At 30.3% G+C, this 15387-nt stretch overlaps 5 protein-coding genes across 7 annotated transcripts; 2 read left to right on the forward strand and 3 right to left on the reverse strand.

Moving 5' to 3' along the window:
* Positions 1-61: 61 nt before the first annotated feature.
* On the reverse strand, positions 62-2802 carry LOC138188682 (coiled-coil and C2 domain-containing protein 2A). Its single transcript, XM_069130677.1, has 3 exons — positions 953-2802; positions 714-868; positions 62-631 (listed from the first exon to the last, which is right to left on the reverse strand). Exons 1-3 carry the CDS (start codon positions 2589-2591, stop codon positions 92-94), a joined length of 2334 nt encoding a protein of 777 aa, XP_068986778.1. The 5' UTR covers positions 2592-2802; the 3' UTR covers positions 62-91.
* A 2235-nt stretch (positions 2803-5037) lies between these two features.
* Positions 5038-7146, forward strand: LOC138189900 (tubulin alpha-1 chain). The gene is made up of 3 exons (XM_069132197.1): positions 5038-5194; positions 5643-5865; positions 5947-7146. Exons 1-3 carry the CDS (start codon positions 5192-5194, stop codon positions 7071-7073), a joined length of 1353 nt encoding a protein of 450 aa, XP_068988298.1. The 5' UTR covers positions 5038-5191; the 3' UTR covers positions 7074-7146.
* A 388-nt stretch (positions 7147-7534) lies between these two features.
* Positions 7535-10321, reverse strand: LOC138189899 (E3 ubiquitin-protein ligase RNF14). 2 transcript variants are annotated; one of them, XM_069132194.1, is made up of 5 exons: positions 10182-10321; positions 8582-9460; positions 8291-8519; positions 8010-8182; positions 7535-7852 (listed from the first exon to the last, which is right to left on the reverse strand). In XM_069132194.1, exons 2-5 carry the CDS (start codon positions 9458-9460, stop codon positions 7571-7573), a joined length of 1563 nt encoding a protein of 520 aa, XP_068988295.1. In that variant the 5' UTR covers positions 10182-10321; the 3' UTR covers positions 7535-7570. The 2 variants fall into 2 exon arrangements, with proteins under 2 accessions (XP_068988295.1, XP_068988296.1); XM_069132195.1 differs by lacking the exon at positions 10182-10321 and adding an exon at positions 9858-10015.
* A 90-nt stretch (positions 10322-10411) lies between these two features.
* Alg7 (Alg7 dolichyl-phosphate N-acetylglucosaminephosphotransferase) lies at positions 10412-15337 on the forward strand. 2 transcript variants are annotated; one of them, XM_069132199.1, is made up of 7 exons: positions 10412-10590; positions 10696-10810; positions 10912-11357; positions 14292-14480; positions 14553-14623; positions 14716-14879; positions 15073-15337. In XM_069132199.1, exons 1-7 carry the CDS (start codon positions 10412-10414, stop codon positions 15136-15138), a joined length of 1230 nt encoding a protein of 409 aa, XP_068988300.1. In that variant the 3' UTR covers positions 15139-15337. The 2 variants fall into 2 exon arrangements, with proteins under 2 accessions (XP_068988300.1, XP_068988301.1); XM_069132200.1 differs by lacking the exon at positions 15073-15337 and having other exon boundaries at positions 14553-14619; positions 14716-14859.
* Mgat3 (beta-1,4-mannosyl-glycoprotein 4-beta-N-acetylglucosaminyltransferase) lies at positions 11431-13727 on the reverse strand. Its single transcript, XM_069132198.1, has 3 exons — positions 13374-13727; positions 12802-13091; positions 11431-12731 (listed from the first exon to the last, which is right to left on the reverse strand). Exons 2-3 carry the CDS (start codon positions 12958-12960, stop codon positions 11604-11606), a joined length of 1287 nt encoding a protein of 428 aa, XP_068988299.1. The 5' UTR covers positions 12961-13091; positions 13374-13727; the 3' UTR covers positions 11431-11603.
* Positions 15338-15387: the final 50 nt, after the last annotated feature.

Below are 15387 nucleotides of genomic sequence, written 5' to 3' on the forward strand. Positions count from 1 at the left end.
TATGCAATAAACGAATATAATCAATACTAAATACTAAATTCTAATTAATATGTCACTTAATATAGAAATTAATATTAATTGGTGCAGACAACTAATCACGACTTTTAAGGATTATAACAGCCAGCCAAATCGAAGAAATTTTACCGATGTAAGGCTGTATCTGACATACCACAGCAAATTCAACTGGATCATTAATATTATAAATCTTCGTCGCATGTAAATACTCGCTCAAATCATCGATGCTGCATTCACGTTTGTTTAAAATAAAACCATGAACGTGGTAAGCTCTGTATAATTGTTTCAAATCCCTTTTATCTAATTGTACTTCTGAAGAAGGTTCTATTTTAGAAATAAAATTTCGTAAGATAGTTATTGCATGTCGATTAAAGATCGTCGTTAGACCAATTGTGCTACGCCAATGAGCTAACTTATCTTTTAAGGCCTGCTCTAAATCCATAGCGGTCTTCTTAATTTGCCTTAGTTCTTCCTCTGTAATACTTAAGTCTAATACTTGCACAGTATGATCATTTTTAGTTGACGTCGTAATATCAATGAATCGCCATTCTTTGCTTAATTTCACGTCGTACTTGAGATTATGGGCCAAAATAGATTTTTGCAAATTTTCCCATATCTAAAAAATATGTTATTCGTAATAATTAAAAAAAATTAATATTATTTTAAATAAATTGATGTGTAACAACACTGATACTAACGCCAGAATGATTAATTAATCGAGACACCTTCATTAAAGGACAATGGGTATCATCTAATTTATAGCATTTTCCAACTTCTGCATCCCATAGCGTATATATTCCGTTTTCATTGATGCTTAAAACAAATGACGTCCATTTACTTATTTGAGAAGAACCTGTTATATTAATATAAAAATCATTAATACATTTTTTTTGTTTACAATTAAAAGCATAATAGTCTAAGTACGATTACTACACACCTAATAAAACGTATGTCTGCAGATTGAAACCTTGTAATAATACTGCAAGTAGAATTGCTCTTCCATAGTGATCCACTTTACGTATGTTCAATGTTTGACGTGGGGTGATCGGCCCATAATGATTAGGTAACGATGGTATAAGCATCACTAATCTTGCAGCATCTTTCGGATTTTCGACGCCGTCAATTTTATATGATGTAACGAGACATCGTTGAATTCCTTTCAATAATGTATTTATAGTAGTACTTTCAACCGACTTAGGAGTACTTGAATGATCCATTTTCATCAGAACGTAAATACGAGTACATGATTGACCAGGACTAGCTTGTATGTATCCAAATAACAAATTTGGGCTAAATAATGGAGATAATGTAATCCATCGCTCAAGTTCTTGATAATTTCTGTGATGTTCAAGAGGAATTCTGGCTTCACCTATCCACTGTTGACCCCAAACAGGATGCTGATCAAACAGGCGAATCTTTATACAATTCTCTTCATTTTGTCTTGGTAACTCAAAGTACATTGTTTGGTGCCATATAGGTGCTGAACCTTCTGCTATGGCTGTTGTGTGTGCCGTGTTACCCCATTCAACTTCTACAAATGGTTGAACTAATGCAGACTCTTCTCTAATTGGTATTTCTATTCCTCGCAAAATAGTTACAGACAAAATTGTTTTTCCTATTGTATGATGTCTACGGGTACCAGATGATGATTCTAGTGGGTGTTTAACTTGGAATAAGTTCCTGAATGATATATTGAGCAAAGAAAATGCAGGTTGTTCTGTTATGACTATGTCTGGAGATTTTGTTTCCTCTGTTTGACTTTTCTTAGGTGTGATAAATTCTGAATTTCTGCCAAAAGTTAATGCTGGGTCTTCCAGTAAAAAGTATTTCACTTGTTTTTTATGAATACTTTTCGATGGCTTGAGTAAAGACAAATGATTTTGTGGATCATTTGGATCATTACTTAATTTATAAAAATGAGATGCATATGACTCTTGTTCATTTTCACCATAACTACTTAAAGTAATTGTACAAGTGACGGTTCCAGCGTGTATTCTACCAAAATTGTCACTTATTGCAAAATCTATTTCTGCTGTATGATTCTCAATGTTGCGTTTTGGCAATGGCAATGGTAAGATGCTAGATTGACCGCTTTTAGTGTGTACTTGTGTAGAAAGATTATTACATTCTGAACTCTTTATTAACAATTTATGCATCTTTCTATTAAAGGGACTATTTACCTTACATATAATTTTCTTTTTGAATAACAGATAAACAGATGTGATTTCTATAGAATTTGATTGATTGGTATTAATGTTTACTTCACGAATTACAATTTCTAACAATTTGCCAGAGAATTTTCGTTTTGATTCGTATTGTAAAACTTTCATGTTACTAAGTTCAGAAAGTTTAATATCACTGTAAACGAATGGATGATTAGAAGAATATAATCCATCCTCAACTAATGTAGTTTCTTGACATAATTTTCGCAGATTTTTAGTATCATTAGTAAGAACATTGATTTCTGAAACTTTATTCATAATAGGATATGCATAACAAAGACTTAAATCTTGTTCTTTTCTATCTTCTGTATGTTGTGCATATTCCTTAATGAAATCGATATCCTTCTTGAACATATTTAAAACAATAATGTCTTAATTAATTACTGTAAATATATATATATATATATATATATATAGAAATTTGTTGCAAAACTATCAATATAATTGATATATTTTTATTATTTCATTCATTTATATTCCTTTCATCACAATTCAATGTTTATTTTAAAAACATTGCCTAGCAACGTGTAAGTGATGAAAGCGCCATCTAGAAATTCAAAACTTTACCAGTATCCTCTTATTAAATGATTCGACCTTTATCAATTTAATGACTTTATATTTAAAGTTAAATTACACCATAGACAGTATATAGTACAAATAGAATTTCGTATCACGTAAATTAAGATATTGATCTTAGACAGAAAAATATCAATAAATTTACTCTACCCTTTACAAATTAGAACGATGAACTTAGAAATTATATTTAGTCTCTATAACAACTCTGCAAAATTTTACGTATGAAATACATAAAGAAATCTATGATAGAGAAACATAAAGGCATAAACGCAAGTACTGCTTTACAAAGTTAAAATTAACAAGCACTATATTAAAATGTGCATCCTAGGAGCAGCTGTCTACCATAGTATTCAATCATAAGATGGAAAATACTTGTACCGCTTCTTATTCTTTAATACTGAAATATGTGTAGGCTGTGAAAGGAAATTCATGATTTCATTCTCAATAATCTAATCATCGATATATATGGCCAAGAATTAGTAGAGCTAAAATTAGTAATAAAGAGTTTGGCTAATAAAGGCGGAATCTGTAATTTATTCTATTTGTTTCTATTGAGAATTGATAATATACATATGCAAAAAATTATAGTGATAGACATGATTCTATCCATTTTAGAGATAACCTCGCTATATCAAATGAAATAAAGAAAATATATTCGAGTGAATTGTTTTATTATCATTCGAGTTGCGTTTCTTGTATGATTTTACGATTGAAAGATTTCACAAGACCAAAAGAGATACAAAACTGTAAAGAGGTCAGAAACCACAGTAAGGTGAGATCGCAGAATCAAGAATAGAGAGCGGATACGGTCTATGCTTGTGGGCAGGAAGTAGATCAACTACAATTCATCGTATAATCAATCTACCGAAGTTTACATGTCGATCTTGGATGCATTCCTTACTTTAGTCTTATGTTATCTTTCTTATAACAAATTAACGTGTCTGCTTAATGATTTAAATAGTTGCTAGTAAATTACAGTATACATTCGCAAATTTTGTTTAAAACTCAACGTTAAATCAGATGTTTGAATATTTTTACATTATATTATTCTCAGTTTTATTATTTTTTATTGTTATTAATATTTCAGTATATTAATTTTGGTGCTATTTTTTATTTCCCGATTATAAGAACAAACTGTTTTCCTGGAATGTGCAATGTAGCAGTTTTAATATATTTTTAGGAAAATTCAGTTATGTTCATATTTGTAGAACACCCGGTATACGGAGACAAGATCAATACCTAATATGGGTGTACATAATACAAATACATATTATAAGATCCCATACACCTCGCCAACTCGAAAGGTTCTATGTCCTTTTTAATGCACATGCTACATTTCAATATATTTTATGACATTATGTATTATAATATTGTAACGAAATATTAAATATCAATTGTTTCTGTGAATTAAAATATTTAAATATACTTTTGAAGGTACATATATTGCATATTTACTATAATATACACAATTATAAACTTCATACAGAAAAAGATAAGAAAATATAAACAAATGTACAGTTTAATAAAAAATTATTATTCATTTTATAATTTACACTTTAAAATCCTTATATTTTATATTAATATGCAAATTAAATTACCGTCCCAAGCAGATGCTAAATGTAATGGGAAATAATAAAAAAATCAACAAATGTTTAAATTATTCATAACACATACGTATATATATATGTATATTTATTTATTTATGTTATATTATTTAACATGAAACATTACTTAACATTATTTATGTATCATGAGAAGCAATAATTTTTTAGTAATCTTTAATCTATTATCTCTGAAATAATGTTTTTAGATTTGCGACATTTCGGAATAAAAATGCATTACATTTTGTTACAAGGGTTACACGAGTTACATGAGTCACCAATAAAAATGCAAAATCCAAATATGGAAGAAACTGTCGCGCATCGCAACTACATTTTTCTATAAAAATTATCCTCATTTTCCTAAAGTTTGTTCAGATGCTTTGGCTAAAAATTAATTTTTATTATTGTTCATTTAATCTAACGTAATAAATAAACATATTGTCTAATATCAGAGAAACAAGCAATTATATCGTTAATACGAGGGACTATATTTTCCGTATAAGGACTGTGTGTTCAGTTGCCGTGGGTACTGCGGTCGAAAAAAGACCAATCACGAAAGGGAATGAGGCCACCGACGACCAATCAGCATACAGTGACGAAGTTGCCTACCGAAGGTATAAATACCCGTGCTAGGAGCCGGTGATGCATTCCGATTTTTGGGCGGAGGTGCCGTAGTTGTTAGCGAAAGCTCCATTACTTGCTTGAGCCAACTATCGACGTCTTACGTCTATTTCTATTTCTTTCTTTGAAGAATTTTGAAAGACTTTACACTACAAAATGGTAAGTTTTAATTTCCTTTTTATATTTTAAAGAATGTTAAAGAAAGGTGAAAAGATAATGATACACTACTGGAAAGAAAGTAGCCATCTTGTAACGGTTAAATGCCGGCCGGCTTCCGGCTTTATGCTGAGTTAACGTATTTTTGGAATCTCTTTTTATTTCGATTATTCTTTATTTAATATCTTAACTTTTTATTGTATATATTCGTTTTTTCATGTTTTATATATCTATTTAAACAATTTATTTTTATAATGATTCGAATTACAATGATCCTTTTTTTTTATTTTAACAGTTAAGTTCATTGAACTTTGAGCATTGACATGTTAATTTATCATTCTGAAGAAAATTGATATTCATTATTATTAAAAATTTAAGTATGGGGCTTGTTAAATATGGAATATTTAGTTATTTCTGTAATTTATAAATGTATTTTGTATCTTTATTTTAGCGTGAATGTATCTCAGTTCATGTTGGACAAGCTGGTGTCCAGATTGGTAATGCCTGCTGGGAATTGTATTGTCTGGAGCATGGCATCCAGCCTGATGGCCAAATGCCATCTGACAAAACCATTGGTGGGGGTGATGACAGTTTCAACACCTTCTTCAGTGAAACTGGTGCAGGGAAACATGTACCAAGAGCAGTCTTCATTGACTTGGAACCCACAGTAGTTGGTTAATATCCCCTAGTTCTGTTACATTATAAGATGTAGTTGTTTATATAAATTTGTAACCAAATTGATTTTCTTATTTCAGATGAAGTACGTACTGGTACCTACCGTCAGCTGTTTCATCCAGAACAACTGATCACTGGCAAGGAAGATGCAGCCAATAACTACGCTCGTGGTCACTATACTATTGGGAAAGAAATTGTAGACCTTGTCTTAGACAGAATTCGTAAATTGGCTGATCAATGTACTGGTCTTCAAGGATTTCTTATTTTCCACTCCTTTGGAGGTGGCACTGGTTCTGGATTCACCTCTCTCTTGATGGAACGACTTTCTGTAGACTATGGCAAAAAATCGAAGCTGGAATTCGCAATCTATCCCGCTCCACAAGTCTCCACTGCAGTCGTTGAGCCATACAATTCAATTCTGACCACGCATACCACTCTTGAACATTCCGACTGCGCATTTATGGTTGACAATGAAGCCATCTACGATATTTGTCGCCGTAACTTAGACATTGAAAGACCTACTTACACTAATTTAAATCGACTGATCGGCCAAATTGTATCCTCCATCACAGCTTCTCTGCGATTCGACGGTGCACTGAACGTTGATTTGACTGAATTTCAAACAAATTTAGTACCTTATCCCAGGATTCATTTCCCTTTGGTAACGTACGCACCTGTCATCTCCGCAGAGAAGGCATATCACGAACAGCTCTCTGTATCAGAGATTACAAACGCGTGTTTCGAGCCAGCCAATCAGATGGTGAAATGCGATCCTCGCCACGGAAAATATATGGCCTGCTGTATGTTATACAGAGGCGATGTCGTACCCAAAGATGTAAATGCTGCGATTGCCACCATTAAAACAAAACGTACTATTCAATTTGTCGATTGGTGTCCAACTGGATTCAAAGTTGGTATCAACTACCAGCCTCCAACTGTGGTTCCTGGTGGTGATCTTGCCAAGGTACAGCGAGCCGTTTGCATGTTGTCAAACACGACTGCTATCGCAGAAGCCTGGGCCCGTCTTGACCATAAATTCGACCTTATGTACGCTAAACGTGCATTCGTTCATTGGTATGTCGGCGAAGGTATGGAAGAAGGTGAATTTTCCGAAGCTCGTGAAGATCTTGCAGCTCTTGAGAAAGACTACGAGGAAGTTGGCATGGATTCCGCCGAAGGTGAAGGAGAAGGTGCCGAAGAATACTAAATAGCTCGAGTATTTACAACTGTTTTGATATCTTTTTTTTTTTGGTAATAAAGAGACAGATTGTCTTCAGCAACGGTGTGTCCTTATATTAAAAAATCCTAGACCTTTTTATGTTGAATAATTGTCTTTTTTTATTTATACATTCGTAAATATTGTTTATAATCTTTGTAACTTCTTTCCCACGTAATTTAGATATACATATTAATATTTTATACAAAAATTTTTATAAAATTCTGAAATAATAATTCCCTGTTTAATTGATATTTAAATAATAAATCGGTAAAAATATACATAATTTACGTTCTTTCGTACAAACACGTTTATATATCAATATGCGGAAAACAGGTGATATTTATATAAACAAAATTTTGCAACTTTTTATGTATTGTCTACAGCTTAAACATTCATAATTAAACATTCATTCGCGAATTAATAATTTACGAAGCAATAATGGCTACTAATTGTCTGAACGTGTATGTTCATGTTTTATTTTCATTTTATATTACAATGTCCTCATAAAAATCTTCATCTTCTGATTCATAATTTGGATACAGTTGGAAATTATGCCACATATATACGTCATCTCCTATTTCGTCGTCACCATCTCCTTCGTCATCGTTATCTTCAATTGGCATTCCATAATATAACATGTTATAGCACTTAGAATCCATATCTTGAAAATGTTCGTATGGCTTATTACGATTGAGAACAGTGTTGCATAACCAACAAAAATATGTATTGCATCGCCAACACACCATTTTGTTGCAACCATCTGATTTCTGTGAAATAATTGCACTATATATACAATGTATTTATTTTATACAGAGTGATCCCATTGAGTTAACTCAAAGGCAATACCATCTTTATAGCAAGCAGATCATTCTGTATTACATATGTGTATATTAAATAACATTATTGTTTATTATCAGATAATACCTCAATAGCAGCTTGACATTTAGGGCATTTTTGGCTATTACTTTTAATCCAATTCTCAGACATAGCATTTTCTACCAAAGTTTGGAGTTGTTTTTTACCATAACGTTGCTCCATTTGCTGTTTCTTATCATCAGGAGCTTCTTGATATTCAGCTATCACTTTATGTATTTCAGCTATATAATAAAGTAAATATATTTGAAATATTAATGTTTTTAATACTACATATCATGAGCAATCATTTAGTGATTTTAAACATTAAGTAACTTTTTGCAAAAATATACCTGAATAAACTTTGCATGGTTCTATGCCGTGATACACCATTTTGCAATAAACGCAAAATGCATATTGACAGATTGGGCAATTTGCCACTTGTTCATTTGGTTCGCGACTAACTGGATACTGACAATTACGTCTTGGACAATATACTATGTCTCCCATAGTATCTAATGTGGCATTCAATAATATAGAATCATACTTTGCAAATAATTCTGAACTTACTAAGTCTTTTATCTGAAAACATTAATATAATCAAAGGAATAGAAACAGACTTTGAAATGAACAGAAAAATTCACCTGTGCAGGAGTTGCTTCAGAGGAACATTTTTCTTCTGGACAATAAATATTTTGCACATTTCCATCTTTGATTCTTATTTCTAGGTAACCAGCTATGCAATCTTTACAAAATACATGACCACAAGGGAAAAATTGTGTACAATGCTCTCCTAATTTGTCCACAAAACAAATCTTACAAGTATAGAAGTTTTTCTTGAATTCAATTTGGTTACGTTTCTCATTGTAATCGATCAGTGTTTGTATTGGGTTTCTTCCAATAGGACAATCTAATATAGCCCTTTTATCATGATATTTCCTTACTAACTTACTTAACTGCTTGTCATTAACTTTTTTCTTTATGGTATTCTTTGCATCTTCAATTGTACATTCTTTGTCTATATTATCTATTTTATTCTTATGAATGATATGTGCTATTTCCAAAGTTTCTTTATAACGTGTATAAGCAGGACTCATATTAAGATTGTCTTGTATATTCAAGAATTCCAAAGTTTCATCATGCAGAAAGGCTACCCACGTAAATAATATTTCTTGCTCTTTACTTTCTTCCCACAACTTGTCTAATTTTTTACATAGTTTAGTTAACAATGAAAGATGCAACCAAGATGAGCATAAAGTAAATTTAGGTGGCAACTCCGAAGGATAATTTTTTGGTAGAAGTACATGAAGCTTTAATGGCGGTAAATGAGATATTTTAATCTTTTGTTCCGGTTCATCCACTTGCCTACAATCCTTGTATATTGCTTGATAATCTACAGGAAGATTTATGAATATTGTAAAAGTACATTGGTATTGATCATTCTCCTTGTGATATGAAAACTCTTCTGAATTGTAAATACTTTCCAACGCGACAATCTCATCTTTTTGCTTTTCACTATCCATCTGTATAAATTAGATGATCAATTGTAGAAAAATATAAGATTAAATCTGCACTGAAATAACACAAAACTTAACAAAAGATGTATAAAATGTGTATGTACAGTATAAATACAAATTTTATAAGCAACTAATAATATAAATTTCTATATATATAATTTGTAACGTGCTATTTTCATGTTATTTTTCATTGCAAAGAAAGATATACTTTATATTTGACAGTTCTAGGTTAAGTAATATTAAAAGTCATTTAAGAAAGAAAAAATGTTATTTCTGACTTTTTAATTACAATTAAACATCAAAATTGATAATTTGTATCAAAATCAAAAACAGAAAAGAAGAATGTAAATTAATTAGTCATATTTGTATAACAAATACTTCAATATTGCAACATCAAAATTACCTCAATCGTATTACGCGAAAAATACACGCACTAACGATGAATATATATTTATTCAAAGGAAATTTTCACCAAAAACAAACAGTAAGAATAAAGTGTAATTTTTAAGCTAAATCTTAACCATTAATAAAATTTGATGTAATACGCAAGAATTTTCGGTCACATACAAAAATGAAAGTACTGTTTTTACTGTAAAATATCGAAAAAAATATAATAATATTATGTAACAGAATTATAGGTAAAACAAATAAAAATATCTTGTTAGTATATTGTTATTGAAAATTTCCCGATTCGAAGTTAAATTTTGTAACGAATTTTTTCCCCTACCTATGTAATTTTCCTGAGAATATTAAGCGTTCGATATGTTCACATTTGAAAAGAAAAAATGTATACCTTAACACATCGAGTTTTAGTGTACTATTTTAAAAGAAGTATTACTGTATTTACACTATCTACACAAAAGAACAATACATAATTGGTAATATCAGTAATAGGCCACGTCAATCACTCGCTTAAACATATGATTCGTTTTATGTTGTTTTCGTACGATCTTCAAAATGTTGAATGTGATATACGATGACAACAGTTGGAAATTTATTTTCCCAATTTTAATAAATTTCGCGATGTCGACCACTGTGTACTTTTTAACTATACGTTTAATACCGAAGATAAAAGATATGTTTGTCAAAGCTAACCTATACGGTATTGATATGAATAAGAAGAGTGGTGAAAAAGTGTGAGTGAATTTTTCTTAGTCGTATAATTTTTAGTAGCCTCTTCATTTCTTCTAATGGGCACTAATTTCGCTACAGGTAATTTGCACATGTCAATTTTTTTACAGGCCCGAAGCTTTAGGTGTTGTCACTGGATGTCTTTTTCTTATAACGCTCTTTCTTTTTATTCCTGTACCATTTACAAACTATATATTTAATGACATAAACTTCCCTCATAATGAGGTATGCAACAAACAATTTTCATTGGATGCCCATGTCTTATATGGAAAATTTAGTACTAATTTTAATTAAATAAATGATAATATATCAAATTTCAATTACAGTTTATGGAGTTTTTGGCAGCTTTACTCTCAATTTGTTGTATGTTACTTTTGGGGTTTGCTGATGATGTTTTAGACCTACGTTGGAGGCACAAATTATTATTACCTACTATTGCTTCCTTACCACTTTTAATGGTGTATTATATTAATTTTAATTCTACATTAATTATTGTGCCAAAACCCTTAAGACCGTGGTTTGGTCTTTCAGTGGATCTTTGGGTATTTTATTATTTATATATGGGGATGCTAGCAGTGTTTTGCACAAATGCTATAAACATATTAGCTGGTATAAATGGTTTAGAAGTTGGACAGAGCTTAGTAATTTCAATAAGCATTCTTTTGTTTAATATAATAGAGCTATCAGGAGATCTGTGGAAAGCACATCAATTTTCATTGTATTTCATGCTTCCATATATAGCAACATCACTGGGTTTACTAAAATTTAATTGGTAAGTTGTATATAAAATAGGTAAATAATAATGTGTAAATTAAATTCTTCAGTAATATATGAAATGATATTCAAATAAGAAAAAGTAATTACAACTGTTTTCTTTATAAGTTATATGTATATAAATCATTTAACATTCACAATTCATTCAACATATTATTTTGGTATATAAATTCAGTACAATATTATATAGTTTACATTGAGTATTGAGTATGAGTTAATATCACAGTCAGGTGTGACCAATATGTCAATAATAGTCTAATTTAGCATAGAAATTTTCTACTAGCCAGTCGTATTTCCATGTATTATTAAGTATTGTTTCAGGCGCAAAATAGAGGTCCTGAGATTTAGAGACTCTTAAGAGATTAGTTTTTCCATCTAACCATAATCCACTTCCTATTAGGTCCTCAATGAACGGTACATCGATAGTTTTTTCTATTTGAATTTCTTTGGATTTAACTTTATTATGCAAATTAGTTATAATATTTGCAGGTGCCTGACATAGGTAACAGTACCATCCTCCATAATGATTTAAATCTCCTATTACTAGGCCTAGGCTATCTCTTTCACTCAAATCTCCTTCCAGTTGTTCTAACATAATAGAATTTGATTGATAAGCTTCACGCATTAATCCAATTGTACACGCACCAACTGTTATCGTTGTCTTAAGTGGATGTTGCCAGAAGAATCCATAAACAGACCATCTTAATCTAAAACCAATAGGTTGTGGCCATCCATTATATACTTTGAGGAACATTAATGCCCTGGAGTTTAATATTTGTTCTGGTTCAGTCGTTATATAAATATCATCATCCCTTAAATTTCGTACTACAGTCTTCAGCTTGTCCCAAATGTATTTAGATACTATTCTCGATGGTTTGTGCATCTTTGTTGCTATATTAATATATAAAATTTTCTTTTGTTTCTGTTGTAATAAACCTTTAAATAGCTTATGATGAAAATTATCCTCTGCATTACTGAAATCACAGATTACAAAAAGATCCACTACATTGTATAGTTCTTCTACTATCACTTCTGCAATTGCTGAGTTATGTTCATGTAGAAAAAATGTATGAATAATACGTCTAGCTATTTTACGATGCTTTAGATTAACATTTTGCTTTGATGCCATGATTGCTCTCCAGACAACTTCTGGTTGACCACAGTCTGAGCCATGCCACCCATGAATACAAATACATTTCTGGAGGTCTTCACTACTTCTCATTTTTTGATCATCCACTCCATGTTTCCAACATATTGTATGATTGTATATTTCAAACAGAGTGAAAGTCTTGATCTCATTTAGTACTATTTCTTCATTGATTGTCTGGTAGATGGGAAACTTTTTATGAATAGTTAGTTGAATTTTTGGTTCCTGAAATTTAATATATGCTTAAAATTTTTGTTAGACTTAAAAATAACATATAAAATAACTTGTATCTTACCTGTTGTTCTTCGAATTTTACGAATGTAACAGAGGTATGAGTTGTAGACATAGTTAATTCAGAAGATGGAGTTGTAGCCACATAAATCATAACAATCAGTACTTGGAGAACTAATAATGTATATAGTAAAGCCAGTTTCCCATCTAGGCGGGGCTGCATGGCACTATTCTTTGCTTTAATTTTGTTAATTTTTCATTTTACACCTTCTAGGAATTTTACTTTAATCATAACATTTTCGTTGCTAAAGAGGCCCATCCATAAGCATGTATACAGTCAATGTATGTATAAGTCTATGAAATGAAGTTTTAACTTGATGATACATTGTATACCAATGATAGTTCACTTTTTTTTTTTATATTTAACAAGTGATATTTAGCACTTAGAAATCATGTTTAAAATATAAAAAGAGTAAAAAATTTATTTATATGCCAGATTTTATTTAAAAATTTCTTTTACATATAAAGCACAATTTTTGTCATATGTTAATAAATTTCGGCTATTAATTACAACGCTAAATAATGTTCAATGAGGTTTTTGATACAAGGTATACATAATTCGTATACGAAACTCACAATATAGTCTGACGCAAATGATGTGAATGCCTTCGCGTCGTGACGTTTAAATCGAGATGTCACCGCTCCCCGGCGTGCCATTTAATTTTAAATGGCCTCAATCATTCATTGACAACTTCTTCAACAAATAGAACAACGTTTCCTAGCCAACTTTTTGTATTTTACTGATCGTACAATCGTTCGCATCATAATGCCACATATTTTCACCTCCCCCGACTGACCGAATTTGTTATTGAAAGATATCCCGCCGTTCCATTAGCATCCACAAGAAGTATTCCTGGACCGCCTGCCGAAAGGAGCGTAACCAGTTGGAAAACCACGCCCGAATGCTTCCTTCTACTCAACCTCTTTTACCTTACTTACGTATCAAGCGCGGTCGTAACTCTACTCAAGGCGCACGCGTCTCCAAGTATCAATTAATTAATCAGAAAGATTTATTATTCGCGGAAATACGAATAACGAACGAAAATCAGATATAGAAATTAATTGGATCAAATATATTTAAGCAGAATTTTTTGTATAATTTTTAGATACTTAATATTAGTTCTTTAATTTCTTTGTGTCTTTTGAAAATAAATATTTTATGTACAATAAATGATAATATTGTATTGATATGATAATAATATATTGTATTGAATTCAATTTATATTTAGGAATTTCAGTGTACTTTGGAAATATATAATTTTAGAATTTCTATAATTTATTTATGGAATTTATTTTTTATTTAATTTTTTAATCTTTTTGCTTTCTTTAAAGAGATATATGTTATTTAAAATCCTATTCTTACTCTTTTCTTTTAGTCTGCTAGAAGAGATTACCATCTTTTATCTTTATTTTAGTTTAATAATAAATTGTAATACATAATATGACAATATACAATAAAATTAATTTTTTAAAGATTTTATCTTTTTGTTCAAGGTACCCAGCACAAGTATTTGTGGGCGATACTTTTTGCTATTTATCTGGAATGACATTTGCTGTTGTTGGTATAATTGGACATTTCAGTAAAACAACTTTATTATTTTTTATTCCACAAATAATTAACTTTCTTTATAGTGTACCACAATTATTTCATTTGATACCATGTCCTAGACATAGATTGCCAAAGTAGGTCTCAAAAAATCAACTATTCTTTTGTATTATTTTTTACGAAGTATTACATATACAATTTATTTGCAGATACAATAAAAAAACTGATAAGTTAGATATTAGTACTACAGTATTCAATAAAAAGGATATTGGCTCTGTGGGTATGAAAATATATGTTTTATATATATATATATATATATATATATGTTAATATGAGTTTAATTTAACAAATTTAAATGAATTTTTTTCATAGGTAAATTCATAGCATGGATATTTAGGAAACTAAATATAATAAAATGGCAAGAAGATGATCAAGGTATTGTTACTTGTAATAATTTGACACTAATCAATTTCGTGCTTATTAATACTGGCCCAATGAATGAACCTACACTTACATTGATTTTGTTGCTAATTCAGGTAAGACATTAATATTTTATGCCTGAAGCTTAACAAAATAGTTTCTGATAGTTTCTTAAATATTTTTAGTTTTCTACAGGAAATATGAAAATATCATATTTAATCTATTCATTTGCACAGAAGTGCAAATGCTTTGTATATTTACCATTTACACATTGAGTTCTAATATGTTAAAAATTTATTAATGTTTCAGGTTGTTAGCAGTTCATTAGCATTTCTCATAAGATATCCTCTTGCTTCGATTTTCTATGAGGTTTGAAAAAGTACATATTTAGAAAGTACAAAGTTATTTTGTTTTTTCATATTGAAATAGTGTATCTGTTATATTAAACTTCTTTTATAGAAGAATTTTCCAATATAAATGTACTGTCATACTTCGTAATTATTATTACTTAATGTATATTTATTAACAGCTTTGGATTGTGCGAATATTATTTTGTTACACTATTATCAGGAAATAAAATATGTTTCTTTATTTCTTGTAACATTTAATGATCATTAATTATAA

This window comes from Bombus flavifrons, chromosome 2, assembly GCF_040668555.2.
Source record: "Bombus flavifrons isolate JBK064 chromosome 2, iyBomFlav1_principal, whole genome shotgun sequence".
Classification (NCBI taxonomy): Eukaryota; Metazoa; Arthropoda; class Insecta; order Hymenoptera; family Apidae; genus Bombus; species Bombus flavifrons.